Here is a 16557-nt window from a genome sequence, read left to right on the forward strand (position 1 = left end):
ATGGTGAAATATGTCATGTAATACTTGGAAATTTTGGGTATGCATAGGTGGATATATTAAGGTGCATTTTTATATTAAATATGTAGTATTAGTATTCTTCCTTAATTATGCTGCTTCTTAATCCAGCTATGTATATTAAGAAAATGCACATCACCCTCAGTAGAACATTTCACCATAAAAAATGACATAAACTGCAAACCCAGAGTTTTGTAGAAATCTACGTCCAGTGGACAAAACCCCAAAATGCGTAGGATTTAATCCAGAATGTTATGCTATGTATTGTACCCTTTGGCATTGACCTTACCAACATTGACAGTGTAATGGAAGAACAACTCATTTGCATGGAGCCAACATGCACCCAAAATGCAATAGGCTCAATTGGTCACTTGCCTTCCACCCACTGCCCCTAAAAATTTCATTTGAAAGAGAGGTTTTACAATTCAATCCAATTCCATATTTCACCATTTTTTGGCTTCCAATGTATAAAATATAATAGTTTCTGAAAAGAAATTGTCCTTTTTTGTTTATAAGACCATAAGACATAGGAGTGGAAGCAAGGCCGTTTGGCCCATCAAGTCCATTCATCATTTAATCATGGCTGATGGACATTTCAATTAACCGGATTCTCCCCATAGCCCTTAATTCCTTGCGAGATCAAGAATTTATCAATCTCTGCCTTGAAGACACCCAACGTCTCAGCCTCCACTGCACTCGGTGGCAATGAATTCCACAGGCCCACCACTCTCTGGCTGAAGAAATGTCTCCTCATTTCCATTCTAAATTGACCCACCTAATTTTAAGGCTGTGACCACGGGTCCTAGTCTCCCCACCTAACGGAAACAACTTCCCGGCATCCACCCTTTCTAAGCCATGCATTATCTTATAAGTTTCTATTAGATCTCCTCTCAACCTTCTAAACTCTAATGAATACAAATCCCAGGATCCTCAGCTGTTCATTGTATGTTAGGCCTACCATTCCAGGGATCATCCATGTGAATCTCCGCTGGACACGCTCCAGTGCCAGTATGTCCTTCCTGAGGTGTGGGGCCCAAAATTGGACACAGTATTCTAATTGAGGCCTAACCAGAGTTTTATAAAGTCTCAGAAGTACGTCACTGCTTTTACATTCCAACCCTCTTGATATAAATGACAACATTACATTCGCTTTCTTAATCACAGACTCAACCTTAAAATCAACCTTTAGAGAATCCTGAACTAGCACTCCCAGATCCCTTTGTACTTTCGCTTTACAAATTTTAGATTAGATTAGATTACTTGCAATGTGGAAACAGGCCCTTCAGCCCAACAAGTCCACACCGACCCGCCGAAGCGCAACCCACCCATACCCCTACATTTACCCCTTCACCTAGCACTACGGGCAATTTAGCATGGCCAGTTCACCTGACCTGCACATCTTTGGACTGTGGGAGGAAACCGGAGCACCCGGAGAAAACCCACGCAGACATGGGGAGAATGTGCAAACTCCACACAGTCACCATTTAAAAAATAATCCATGCCTGTATTCTTGTATCTAGGTCAAATCCCCCTTCTGGACATGCCTTTCCCCTTGACAGGGCCAACTTCAACCCTACTGAAAGCCAATACACATATTGTATCAATCTGTAGTCTAACATCAAGATCTTAATCATGCTGTGAAGCAGGAACCCCACACTACTCCTGTGCCTTTAACCTATAGGGCCTAACAAGGGAGAGTGAAAACTTCATGGGCTGGGATTTCCCAGCTAAGGTGAGGACCAGGGGTAAGGCTAGGACATGAATACATTTATTCAGGTCTTAGCACTTTTTTAAATAGTTCCGCTGATCTCCTGTCAACATTATGACAGGAATACAGTGAAGTTGCCATGGAAAGTCATTCAATTGATTTCTACTGCTTACCTGCTCAAATTCTGCTAGGTGGAATAGGGATTAAATTCACCTCTTCTTCTTTCTCAAATAGAAGGATATATCAAATATTTTTCAAACAGACAAGGAAAGCAGAATTTATTATTGAAGATGATGATATTTTTCCTTTTCATTAACAGAACACAGAAATATACAAAACATTCTGCAACCAGAATGGGCTATTTCGTCATCAGGTCCTGTACTAAAAACCGAGGGAAGAGGTATGGGTTGTCCTCACAAACTCTCACACAGCAATGAGTCTCAGACTCCATGCAATCTGATGGTAAGCACCCCAGAGTCCAATCTGTTAAGATTTCACATTTTACAAATGCAAGAAAAAAGAAAAGAACTTGAAAATCAAATCGATATTAATGAAAACCTCGTCTTCTTTGAGGAGTCAAGGCCAAGAACAAAGTCTGATCCTACGCCGAAAACTTCGAAAACTGGACAAAGCAACTTTGACAAGAATGGTTCTGGGTTTCAAGGATTTCTGAGCAGGGGGAGAGCTAATACATTAGACAGCCAGATGAAAATGGCAATTGCTTACGCCACTGATCGCCATAATTGTATGTGTCCAAAAATCCCAGTGCAACTATCCAAATTGAATAGTGCTAAGATCGTTCCCATAGTTATCACAGAAAATGATGACCTGCTTTGTGATGCTTGTAAGGTCAAAATGAAAAGTAATGTTATTCCCAAAGGAAGCAGTACAGAGAAATGTTTCAACTCTTGCAATTACCGGGATGGCATTATCGACCTGACAACTCTCCCTCTGCCAGGAAGTGATGAGGAACAAGATGGAGATGAATGCCATTTTCTACTTCCTACATTGGCTGCTCCTCCACCAGGTTTCAGGGATAATAGTTCAGATGAAGATGACTCTAAGCGAAGGACCAGTCAAAGTCCCATATCCAGTCAACAGCCATGTGAAATACGCTTCAATGACATCCCAGTATCACTAATTGATGGTGTTCAAACAAGGACTGTCAGACATCGAGCCCAGGAACTGGATGATGCTCTGGTTTCTACACTACAAGCCCTGGAAGCTTTAGCTGCAGCTGAAGAGTGTCCTCGTAGTCAACCACAAGAAGGTTCAGGTAACACTACTATCAGATTTTGGTTGAATTTCAAAGCTTTCAAGTTTCAAAATTGAATTTCATTCAGATTACAATTTACTGTTTAACAATATGTTTAACAAGATTGGCAATAAGTAATCAAACTCTCCTCATACTTGGTCAAGCATCAGCTTCATCACACCAAGCTATTACTGTGTTTTAGGATTTAGTTATAAACATTCTTACAAAATGTATTTGCAAGTGACATTCACAAGGAAAATCAAAGTTGAGGGAGAGTTTTTTTTTCAAAATATCCGCTTTTCCCATCTGAGACAATAACCATGAATTCCTTTAATACTGAAAAAATAGCAATGTTACCACTAGTACAGTTGGGATTCTCCCCTAAGTAGGACATTCTGGTGAAATCTATTACAGGGAGCATTTTCATTTACAAACCTTATTTCACATAATGGAAGCTGCAACTTCAAATGGCTTCAGATGCAGTGAAGTTTGCATGATCCCAGGAAACAACGCTACAAGCATTATTTGGCATCTGGGTTTTAATGGCATTTAAATAGTATAATTTTTCAGTATAATTCATCACATCATCATAACATCATTTGTTTTGCTAAACCTTCCGCTGAATTTGTTAATAGTTTATATGGAAGTCTTTTTGACTGCAGCTTTGTTTCTTTCATCTGTAAATTACAGAATTTTTCTGATATTCATCAATGCTATCAGTCAAGGTTTCCTTGGATTTGATGTAGAGCTTCTGCATGTTAGCTTTCTTCTGAAAGAATTGTGGTTAGCATTATATAGAATGAAAGCATCTTTTGCTTAGTGAGATATAGTAATATTGTGTAATTAGAAGTTAAATGATGGATACATTTTGGTGCCTGCAGAGGAACACAAGATATAGGATCTGGATAGACCATTTGGCCGGACTGGTCTGCACCTCCATTCAAAACAATCATGGTTAACCTTGGCCTTCAATACAAATTTCCCATCCATTCTCCATATCCCTTGATTCCTTGAGAGATCAAGTATCTGGCTAACAAAAGGTCGAAACACATTCAAAGTTGGAGTATTCACAGCTCTCCAGAGTAGGAAATTCTGAAGAATCCCAAACTTTTAAGTGAAATAATTTCTCCTCATTTCAATCCTAAATGATGAGCCTCTTATACTCCCTGACCAAGCAGAAACAATCACTCAGCTCCACATAATCAATCCCTTTCACAATCTTGTGTATGTCAATAAGATTGCCATTTATTCTTCTAAATTCCAGAGAATATAAACACAATTTACTCAAGCTTTCAGAATAGCACAACCCTTTCACTCAAGGACAAATGTAATGAACCTTTGCTAACTATTGTACTATCTTTAATATGGAGACAAAAGCTGTATGCAGTACTCCAAATGTAGTCTCAACAAAACCCTGCACAGTTGAAACATTTGTTCCTTGTCTATTCCTGAGGATCATTTATCCCTGTGCTCGAATTAACTTGCAATTAAAGGCTGGAATGGATTGCATTGGATGTACTAAAATGAACTCTTAAATATAGAGCTAATTCAGAATAATCTGGAGAATGCACTTACTAACTGAGGTGCCAACTTTTTAAAAAGATTATAGAAATAGCATGTTACAGGCTATTCTAGCTGGACATTCACATTTTCAGAAGACGATGAAGGAACAAAGTAAATATTGGAAAGTTAGATACATTGATGAAGGTCTACTGTTCATAATTAATATTGTGAAACAATAATCATACAGAAAGCCAGACCATTACTATTCAGAGGGTCAAACAAGCATTGATAGTCATTGCTCTGGCAATGAAAACAAAGTCAATCATTATAGAACTGTGAATTACTCATTTAAGAAAGTTGTGAAGCTTGAAGAAAAATGCTACATTGAAGAATGAAAATTATTATGTTGAAAACACAGCTTACTTGTACACTTTTACAATTTTGTACCAGCTACTCTTTGAAGTGTAGAACATGATCAGTGCTGAAAGCAGGTGTGTTCCCTTACAATAAATGAATTAACATTTACTTCTCAATCTCTAGTTAAATGTTAGCGTTAACTGAGAATTGTAATATGTAAACCTTATTATACAATAATCTTAAAACATTATTTCCAGTCTTCATGGAAGATAGATTGAAAAATATATGACCAAGGAAAGACACTAGGTAGACTAACATGAAATAGATGAATGAATAAACAGAATTTTAATAATGAAATGTCATTATTCCTAGTCATTCTTTGTTTAGTGAAATTGATATTACAATTTTAGTCACTATTCTTTGTGAAAACACAAGTTAGTTGACTCAAAGGTTAGGTTGCAAAAAGTAAGCTTGATTGGCACTACATCCACCAGTTCAAGATTCATTCTCTTCACCATGAAGGCACAGTGGCAGCCGTATCAGAAAGGCTTTTTTGTCAGAATGTTGCAAATGCATGAGCTCTCCACCTAGAAGGACAAGGGCAGCAGATGTATGGGAACACTGCCACGTGGAAATTTCCCTCCAAACCACATACCAGTCTGACTTGGAACTACATTACCATTCCCTTGGTGTGTCAAAATCCTGGAACTCCCTTCAAACACTACATGAATTCAAAAAGTAACTCTTCACTTCTTTGTCATTGTCACGAAGGAACAAGCAATTAATTCTGGCCTAGCCAGTCATGCTTTTGTCCCAAGAAAGAATCAAAAATGTGTTCACTCTGCTTTTGGGTATTTGTGAATCTAGGGAAGGGGAGCTGTGGAAGAAGAGAGAGAAAAGCAATTTTTGGTAAATATGTTGCACTCAGCAGCAAAGCATTAAACAATCCATCAAGATTGCAGCTCTCTGCATGTTGTTTTCCTTTGAATTGGAATCCTCTAGTATCTTATATACTGGAATTCAGTAGACTAACCAGCAGTCCTTAAATACACACACATTAGGGATTCCCTTGTTTTCACCTTCCACCTCACCAAACAACATTCATCAGAATACTCGTCATCATTTCTGCCACTTCTGATGTGGTGCCACCACTGAACCCACCTTCCCTGTAGCTGCTTCTTCAGCATTCCAAAGTGACTGTTCCCTCTGCTTGTTCACTCCTCAATCTCCCAAAACATCCCCTCAATGCCACATCTGTTTTTTTATTTTCTCTCTTCCCATTACCTAGGATTCCAAAAACTCACTCCAGGTGTAACACCACCCAAAATTTACTCTCCTAAATGTGGCCTTCCCTAAACTGGTGAGACCAAATACAAATTGAGTAATTGATTTGTCAAACACCTTTTCTCAGTCTGCATGAACCTGTCATTTTAATTCTCACACTACCATTGGCCTCCTGCTCAGTTCCAATGAAGCTGATCAGAAGCTTGAAGATTAGTACAATTTTTCAATAACATACTTTACAGATTTTTTGATCAACATTGAGTTCAATGATTTCAGGTCATAAACATGCCTCTCATTTTTTTTTCAGACAGCTGTTGGCAATTATTCTGTTGTCGCCATTTCTACCTCCACGAGACCCATGTTCTTTTTTTACTTCTCATATTACTTCTAACTTGTGTTTTTCATTATCCCTTTTCTCATTAATGACTAGAAATTCATCTGCCTCATTTTTAGCAGTTTGTGACTTGCCTTTGCTGGTTCACAAAATTAATGTTTCAACATTATTTACCAGATTGTAGCATAAGTGTGAGTGGGTTCCTGGCTATTGCATCCTATTTGCATTATCTTTGTATTCAGCAGAGATGGTACAGTGATGGACTGCAGAGTGTGATTAAGCTAGCTGCTTTTCTTAAAGTTACAACGAGTTACTGGAACTGAAAGTATGAAAAATGAAATACCAGGAAAAAGAGAGAATTTTAGGGTGGTGCATGTGGCACTCGAAGCATTAATTTTTTTTTAATACATTCATTCATGGGATGCAGGCATCACTGGCTACACCAGCATTTATTTCCCAAAGGACAATTAAGAGTCAACCATTTTGTTGTGGGTCTGGAGTCACATGTAGGCCAGACCAGGTAATATAGTAGTTTCATACCCTAAAGTACTTAGTGAACCAGATAAGTTTTTCCAACAATCATCAATGGTCATCATTAGACTCTGAATTCCACATTTTTATTGAGTTCAAATGCCCTATCTGCTGTGGCACGATTTGAACCCAGATTCCCAGAATGTTACCTGGATTAACATCCATCAATAATATCACTAGGCCATTGTTGCCCCTTGGTAGAAGAGTTATGCAGGATGAGAGATGCCTTCATTCTGTAATGGGCTAGGAAGTCCAGAGGAATCTGTATGGAAGTCAGAACATCAGTCAATCCTCAGGGATTGGTCTGAAGAACTTGACTATATGTCTAATGATCTCACAAAGATAGTCACTGTCAATGAATGTATGTTCACCTGTTATTTTGAATGAATTATTCTATGAGCTTCTCATACTGCTTAATGTATGATATCCACCTCTCAATCAACAAACAACATTCCCTGGTACTCAAGATGTAGTAGCCAGATGCTCCACCTCAGCCTTACTCACCCACCTGACTCACCTTTCTTTGCCTACATATCTCCAGCTATTCAACAATGGCAAGAAAATCATACACAGTGCCATTCAACATTCTGCACAGTCTGTCACAAATTAAGGTGGTACATTATAGTAGAGAGTAGAATAAAACCAATGGCACCATGAATATTTGCGCTTCATGCAGAAACTGTTCTCTGCAACATTGGACCAGATATTATGGAGCCGGAGCTGTCCAGAATCACTGAGAGCATTAATGATGTTGGTCCTTAATGCCTTTACTCCCAGCTCACCTTCATTCTGTAATCAGACACACTGAGAAAGCTACTGATGTTATGATCATGAATGTCTTGTTTCCTAATGTATCCCTGTTTCTCACACCCACATTCCACTCCTGCTTTCAGCCATCTATCTGCTCAGCCACAGCAGCCCAAGAAGGACAAGAGAGAAACAGCACCATAGTAATAAAGACATTTATCACTTGATCTAATACTCAAAGATATCAAGTCAGATATTGTGCATATCTTGGAAGTGAGTTCATGTTTGAGATCAGAATGTGGTGAATCCTCAGACATAACTAGGCTGCAGCTAAGCCAGGAGTAAAGGACGATGTTCTTGCTAGCTCAGCAGTGGGTCAGGTCACAGAACAGAGGTTTAGAGTACTCCAATAAGGATCTTGATAGGGTGATATACAGGATAACTGGTGGCCTCACACACTGAGGTGCTGAGTGTATTATAGTTCTACCAGACAGCCTCCATGTCACTGTCAAGAAGCATGGAGATTAGTGACTCCAGATTTGCAGGGAACATTGTGCAATGTTTGCCTTCTCCACAATCTATTCCATCTTCCAGTTATACTGCAGACCAAGAGGTTCTGCCATAGCTGCCTCCTCCTGTTGCAGGTTTTGAGTTCACTATTAATATGCTTCTCTACTGTCCCTACAACAAACTTTGCAAAGCAGAAGCTTACCTCAACACCAGAGCATTTCAAATGCTCTTCAGTAAAAGAAGTTCTTAAAAAATTACCTTTCCTGTAATTTATGTGCCTGGCACCTTAACTAGCACAAGGTCTGTAGAGATTGTAATGAAGTTAACCAGGTGGTCCTCAGAATCTGAGTTCCCTGATTGGGGTGTTAATCTGGTCCAATCAGGAAGCCCTGGTTCAAAGATATAAGCAGGAGTGTCAGAGGTTCTGCTCACACTGAGAGCTAGCTCTGATGAAGCTGGACCAGTGTCAAACAGTATGCATATGTAAATAAAGGGTGACTTAGTGATGGGACACTGGCTTCCGTGAAGTTATTTCAGTGGCAATGAGAGAAAATGATATGATCCTGAAGAAATTCACTTGCAACAGCCATCTTGGGGTCAGCAATTCTGGCATCATATTGTTATCTGGGTAGCTTGACTTGTTTGATCCTGCCATCAAAGACTGGGCCCAATATGTGAAAATAATACATTATTTTTCTGGGTAAATTACTTTGGGACAGATGAAAAGCGACAAATAATTCTCCTGACAGCTTGTAGACCCGCAACTTTTTTTAGTTATTAGGAGCCTAACATTTTCTAAGGCAATAAATATTAAAATCTTTCAAGAGTTGATGAATTTAATTAAGGAATATTATGGACCCAAACCTCCTCTATTTCTGAGACACTATTGGTTTTATTTGGCAATTCGAGAGCCAGGGGAATCTGTGACAGAATTTTTGACGAGGTTAAGACAACTGGCAGAGGCACGTGACTTTGGTTTAACCCTTAATGAGTTGCTGAGATGCCATTTCGTATGTGGGGTTAATAATATACCTATGCAAAAGCAGCTAACTAGCTGAAACCTGGACTTCAAACAGGCACTACAACTGGCTTTGTCATTAGAAAATGCGGCAAGTAGAACATATGTGTTACAGGGTATTCCAATGGAAGTGAACACCCTTGCCAGGCTGACTGAGGTTGGGGAACACCACTTGAAGTGGAGGTAATTGTGTAGCCTCACTCAGGACATACCCTGAACAGAGGGACTCTCAGTCAGCCCACAACAAAACCTCAAAACAAAGCCAAGCCTCAGCCAAATAGTTAAAATTATCTTCAGGATCTGAGCTGGCAAACCATTGTAGTCGCTGTCGGTACACAAACTCAAGACAGTAAAACAGTCCCACCAGCTAGAATATGCAGTATAAAATGTCCATTCAATATATAATCTTTTTGTCCATACAGAAAAATTTGGACTACAAGTCCAGGCTCAAAGTACAAATATCTGAAAGGTCTCACAATCCAATCTGCTTACTCCCTCGTGAAGACAATAATACAAATCATCAGTTGGATATCAGTTTAGAGCTTTGGTGACATGAAACCCGGAATAAAATGAATGCACTTCCTGGTCTGTGCAACTGAAATGATGTACCTTAACTGTGCAATTCTTTCAATTGAATCAATTAATGCTGTTTGCTGAAAAGTATGTTATATATTGCTTTGTAAGAACATCATGCCAGTGGTGTATGCTGATGCACTTATATCCCTTTCTTCCTGTTACCAATGTGCAGTAAGAGCAGCGAAAAAGGTTCACTCAGCAACAACATGTATCACAACATACACCATCCTCACTAGAAGCATGCACCAACCAGAGATACATAAAGTATACGGTGCATCACAGAATTAGAATAAGAATGAAAGTGGAAGTAACCTTGTGAAAATGTAAAAGGAGCCAACCTGAAGACTAAAGAAGGCTACAAAACAAAAGGCTACAGAACAAAAGATCTATTATTATTAGAGAACCTGATGAATTGCCTTGTGTTTCACATCAGCTAGCCGTGAAGCTGAAGATCCTGTGGATGCACAATCTACTTAGCTCATTACTGAGCACAATACCGCGTTGACTCACATTTAAGCCACAAAGCTTTTTCCTGTTCAAGCGACAATTTTTAAAAATCTGTATTGGATATGGATATGGCTGATTACACCTGCATTTGTTACCCATTCTTTAATGCCCTACAAAAGGTAGTAGTGGTGGTGAAGAGTCATATTGAACTACATGTGGTGAAGATTTTCACACTGTACTTTAGGGAGGAAATTCCAGAAATTGCCCCCAGCAACATCAAAGGAATGTTGATATATTTGCAAGTCAGAATGGTATATGACCCGGAGGAGAATTGAAGGCACAAGTGTTCCAATACACCAGCTGCCTTTTTCCTTCTAGATAGCAGAGGTCGCACATTTGAATCTTGTTGAGCAACCACTAGTCCAATTCAAACCCCAACAAGAGGTAGTTTTGTCTAATTGATCACCTGCCAAGTGCAGAGGCCACCAGGTCAATCAAGGCAGCCTTTTAGCAACGAACCAAGTTGCCAATGGTACCACAGGCTCCATGCCCTAACAATGGAGAAAGACAATGAACCATAGCTTCACTCGTTAATAGGCCTGTGGAGGTTTTTCTGCTCGAACCTGTTGGGTGTAATGCCTACAGGCCTTTAATTTCTAACTTGAATGCATGAGCAGGATACCTCTGTTTTAAGGGCTAATATCCTGGTATTGTTACTGGGTCTTCCAACTGGATCTGTGTCATTGAGACCGCGCCTATCACACTTAATAAGACTCCAAACACAGAGGGACCAATTAAGAGGCCACATGCCAGAAGGTTGTACTGGAAGGCATGCTAAAAACATGAGCAGTTCAGGACCTTGAATGGGTCAAAACTGGGGTTGTGACGCTCATTGGAAAATGCCACCTTCAGAAGCTGTTTTCGCTCAGTAGTCAATGTGTATGCTTAGCTTGCAACACTTAGAGGTGCACAGGTCAAATAATGTCGCTCAAGTTGTTGTCAGTACCCTGTCTGCCCCTGTCTCTGGACAATTCATAACTATCAACAGCAAATAATCTATCCAATCACCTGATACCCACAGTTGATGTTTGGTAGATTATTTCCTACATAGACTGAACTGTCAGAATGAACAGCATGTAGGTAGGTGGTCAGCTAAATCTGACCAACGCCTATAGAAATAAAAGTTTAGAAATAGAAAGGAGGAATGAGTGAATTTTATAAAACAAAGTACATCTCTGAGGTATGTAAAAATACATTTTGCTTTCCATGAACCCATGAAATTCAAAATAGCTTTCCGATTAGTTGCGGACTTTTACAGTGTAATCACTGTCATAACACAGGAAAACTAGCAGTCACTAAGTGCACAGCACCTGCCACAAATAGAATGACATTGAGCAGATAAGGTGTGTGTTTTGGCTAAATACCAAGAAAAAAATCTTTTGCTTTTCAACATTGTGCCATGGGATTGTTTCCATCTTCTTGAATGGGTTCAAGGACTCCAAATTTTATATTTCATTTCAAAGATAGCACATTTGATGATACTATACTCCTTCAGTATTGCACTCAAGAGTCAGCCTTGATTTTGTGGTCAAGAATCTGAAGTAAGACATTAATACACAACTTACAGATACATAAGAGAAAGTTATTACCACTGAGCCATGCAGAGCACCTACTACGAATATTGTTGAAACAGCATAAATGTACATATGAAAATGTAAAACAGATAGTTGTGAAGTGCAGCTTGCCCCAAAGAGTTCTACTGCATCTAAGTATCATGATTTCCAATGCATCCATACATTATCAACCATATATCTCTCGAAAGAGATGGGGATATAAATTAATAAAGAGAAGCTAATTCAAATGAAAGGATAGTTCTGATGATTTCCTTTCTGGCTTTTAAAGATGATCAAAACAAGTTCCAGAAAATTACAGTGATTATGAGTCATTTCACCCAATAGCTCTCCCATTTATAGATGATGATATCAATCTCAGTTAGGAACTCATCAAGACATTATCAACAAATTATCAACATTTGAAGTGCACTTACTGCACACACTAGCAAATTGTTCCTGTAGCCAACAACTCTCTGTGAAAAGAAAATCTGCCAACATCTAACCATAGTAATATGTATGAGCACATGACCTTATTTACAATGTCTCATGAAATAAACAATTAACAAATTATATATGTAATCTGCTCACTCTAACCTATCTAATTCTAATAACACATAACATAGGATACATCCCAGTTCCTGCATTATTTTAGTACCTCACTCAATTTTCTTAAGAGGGTGAGGTTTACTTTCAACAAAGAATATAACGACAATAATTAGTATTATTTAAGATAATACACTCACTATACAGTGTACATTGTACGTATACAATTCTACACTTGCTGGTTGACTATTGTAAAATACTTTTCTTTTTCTATGTGATCCACAGGTCTGATTGTATTGGCAGCTATGACCCCAGAGTCATCACTGGATTCTGGTCATGAAACAAATTCTTCGGAAATGACAGACATCTCTGAAATGGTTTCAGCAATTAAACAGCACCATCTGATTACTTATCAGGGGAACAGAACTGGTCTAATTATGAAAAAAGATGTGCCCTTGACCGCTGTTAGATGCTGCGCCAACCCTGCCTCCAGAGGAGTTCCTTGTCCAAAGAAACATTGTGGAGAAACAAATGCTTTAAGTGCAGTTCCTTCATCAAAACAGAATCCCTTGCCTGGGGCCATTCGACTCAAACCTGGACAAGTGACAGGATATTGTACAGTTCACGTGAAACCTCAGGTATTCACTCATTCTAATGAAACCATGAACAGGCCAGGGAATGGTATTTTTAAGACTATTTTACAACAGAACTGTCCTCATTGCCCAAAAGTACTTGAAGAAAAGACATCTAAACAACAAACTGTTCAATCCAAGAAAGATTCTTCCGAGATAACAATTCAGAGTGCAGACAAATCATTTATTCATGTAGAACATGACAGATCATGTATTAAACAGTTGTCAAATAGCAGAAACTCTGATAATAGTCCAAGAATCTCAAGGCCTGAAACCCGACAAGAAAATTCATTAATTTATGGTTCAACAGGTAACTCTCCTTCCCCAATTTCTGGGTATACAGATATCTGTGCTGAATGTGATTCTTCAAAAAGTGAATATTTGAAATATGAAGGGAGCATGCAAAGCAACTCCAGACCATGTGAATGCCATTTGCTGAACTCTTCACAAAAACAAATAGATTCTCACAGCCACAGGACAACTGTCTTCCATACTTGCACACCAAAGAACAATGAAGTGACATATGTAAAAGTAAACAATAGAAAGTATCAGCCAGCAACAGGTAAGGAAATCTCAGCATTGTTCAATAATAATCTTATAGGTTTTGTGGATATACCAGCTGGTCAAATTGTTGATCATGTGAAAACAGACAAGGAAAATCAACCCAAAAGAACTGGCTCCCCAAATCAAGAATGTTATCTCAGTCCTTATAGATATCCTGTTGGCATTTCAGGATTAGATAACAATGCAGCACAGCAAGATACTGCTGAAAAAATGAAATGTCAGAGTCACATATGTTCTTGTAAAACCAGTAGTAGCTCAGAAAAAACTACTAGCATCCCAATGTATTCCAAGCCTTCCAGTCTGAGTGGTGTTACGTTGAGACATGACACATCTTCTCCAGAAAATGTCTTTGATGCTAAACAATACACGGCTTTTATCCAAGATAAAGCTAAGTCACAGAAAGGTTCTTTGCTGAATTTTAAAAATCTTTTCTCTGCTACCTTCCCAGCACGATATAAGAAAGAGAGTGATGAGAGACAGGAGCAACTTCAAAAAGTGAAACAATATGAACTCGAGTTTCTTGAAGAATTACTAAAGCCCAAAACCAAAGTTGATGTATTTGCAGAGGATTATTTATATCGCATCGCATCTGGACATTGCCCTTGTCAAATCAAAAGCAGCCCAGTTGGAAACATTCCAGGATTATCTCGAGAGCAACGTCGTAGTTGTGACTGTAAACGTCGAGGATTGGCTTGTAGCTCAATGTGTTTTCCATCAATTCCCAGTTCTATAGAATCACAAAGATCAGAGAGAGCTAAAGGACCTTGTGTTCACAAGCAGCCTAAAACCAGTGTTGACCCTTCTGTATCCGATACCAACATTAAACAAAAGGCCATTCGGAGGCGGACCTCAAGTTTGGAGTCCAGTGACTATAAATCTGAACAGCAGCCTGGTGTGTTTTGCATGGTAGCACGCGGTGAGTGCCTGAAAATGCCTCATGGCAAGAAATTGGAGCGGCACCACAGTGCCACCAACATAGTTTCTGAGGCTGAAGTAAGTGAAATAATATCAGAATGTTCAGAAAATGGAACAAATGTGCCAATATCCAAGTCCGAAGAATCCAAGAATCTGGATAAAGAGAGTGAATTTATGAGAAAAGTCCTTAAAAACCAGTCTCAGGAGCCAGCCCAGTTTGATGTCCCATCTCACATAAGTGTTTCCAATGTAGACAAGAAACAAAGAGCTCCAGCAATTTTCTCTATTCAGGGGGACTTCAAACCTTCAAAGTCAGTACCACTTCTCAAAGGAGACATAGCTGACAATAACAGATGCTGCTCCTTTAGGTACTGTTTTTACTATAGAAATTGTGATGTGGCTGATGACAGCAGTGATAAGGATGAACTTTCATATTCAGTCCCAATGCAGCTTCTTCCAGACCTGAGGACTGACAGTTCAGTGACACTCAGTGAAACATTAGCTAAACCTTCTCAAATGTCAGACAAAAATGCTTCCAACAGCATTGGGGACAACACACTACAGGAGGCAGTACTGAGTGATGCTGATGGCAACATAAGCAAAATTAATGCTTTGCAGAATAGAGCCTATGTGTTACCTACTGGTTTTATTGATGCCCAGGAAGACACTAGTGAACTGCTAAGCATCTTAAGGCAATGTACAGTGAACCGTGGAAACTATGGTCCTAAACTTTATATGTCTCACCTGGATGAGTACAAGCAAATGCTTACACAGAAGTTTAAAGAGTTGCGAACTGCATGTAGGAGAGTGGCAGCAGTGGATAAAAGTCCAACACGTATGCTTGCAGCTATCTCAACTAGCTTTCAAGTGCTCTGTGGTCTCATTGAGACCTTTGTGCATTTGATTTCTATTGTGCGATCAGAAAGGCAGTGCAGAGAGCTCCTCTCAAAAGTGGAGGAAGTGGTAATCAACTACACGTTTTTACTCCGAGCAGCAGAGGAATCGGCAAGTAAGACATCTGCACATAATTTAACAAAGCAATCAGCATCGGTAACTACAGTAGTGAGCACGTTCACTCACTCAGTTAAAACATTAATGAACAAATAACTTCATGAAACTATGCACCCATCATTTGTGTACAAGTTACTAAAGCCGTTTAAACATACTCCAATGTCCTGTGCTTAGCAGTCATTCATGTGTACAGTATCTTACCACTTCCCTCCTGCTTTATTCTCACATTATGTCCTTGTTATCTTGAATGTATGTGCTAAGTATTTCTCCTAAACACACCACACCTGTCTATTCTATCTTACTATTTACAGGCCAACCTTGTCTTTCATTTTTAACCTGAAGTAACTCATCCCCATTCTTATGTCAAAGTTATTACTAAATTCAGATGTTTCAACAAAAGAAGGAAACCATTCAGTTCCAGGCATAATTAGAGAAAAGGATTGGTAAAAGAGAAATAAAAATGTGACTGAGTTAAATGTATGAGGAGGTTGTTGGGTTGTGTAGAGCTGGAAAAGCCCAAAGAACTGTCGAAACCTGAGTTCCTTATCTAAATATTTTCATCTCTATAAGTTGTAGTGTCTGATTTCATTTCCATTTTCATTTGATCTATTATTATAAACCATGTGGAATAAAATGATGCATACATGTTAGAAAGCTCGCATTCTATGTTCCCTCGTAATTAAGAGATTCTGTCATCTAAATATTGAGGCTTTCATGTGAAAGATTTGGCATTCTTTCAAGTCTTGTTAACTATAGGATTGCAGAATTATTTCTTCATCAAAATAATGAGTAATATCTAAAGCAATTTATTTCAGAGAATATTGGGAATTGAAATGTTCTGTGCACTTGTTTAATTTCACATAATATTTAGTAGTAGAAATTCATAGATCAATTTTTACCACAGTTACATGATAGAACAATGCATATTCCTTGAGGGTATAAATGACATTGTTAGAACATTTTGAATGAAAGGTTATTAGCTCATTATTATAGA

At 38.8% G+C, this 16557-nt stretch overlaps 1 protein-coding gene across 1 annotated transcript in view; it reads left to right on the forward strand.

The window, feature by feature from the left end:
- The window catches only part of frmpd3 (FERM and PDZ domain containing 3), a 532412-nt gene extending 516343 nt beyond the window's left edge, over window positions 1-16069 (forward strand). The window contains exons 17-18 of the mRNA XM_043705300.1: window positions 2043-2999; window positions 12727-16069. Of these exons, the coding sequence (XP_043561235.1) occupies window positions 2043-2999; window positions 12727-15659 (3890 nt within the window). The 3' untranslated portion in view covers window positions 15660-16069. The remainder of the gene's footprint in view (window positions 1-2042; window positions 3000-12726) is intronic.
- Window positions 16070-16557: the final 488 nt, after the last annotated feature.

Source organism: Chiloscyllium plagiosum, chromosome 15 (genome assembly GCF_004010195.1).
Source record: "Chiloscyllium plagiosum isolate BGI_BamShark_2017 chromosome 15, ASM401019v2, whole genome shotgun sequence".
In the NCBI taxonomy this organism is placed as follows: Eukaryota; Metazoa; Chordata; class Chondrichthyes; order Orectolobiformes; family Hemiscylliidae; genus Chiloscyllium; species Chiloscyllium plagiosum.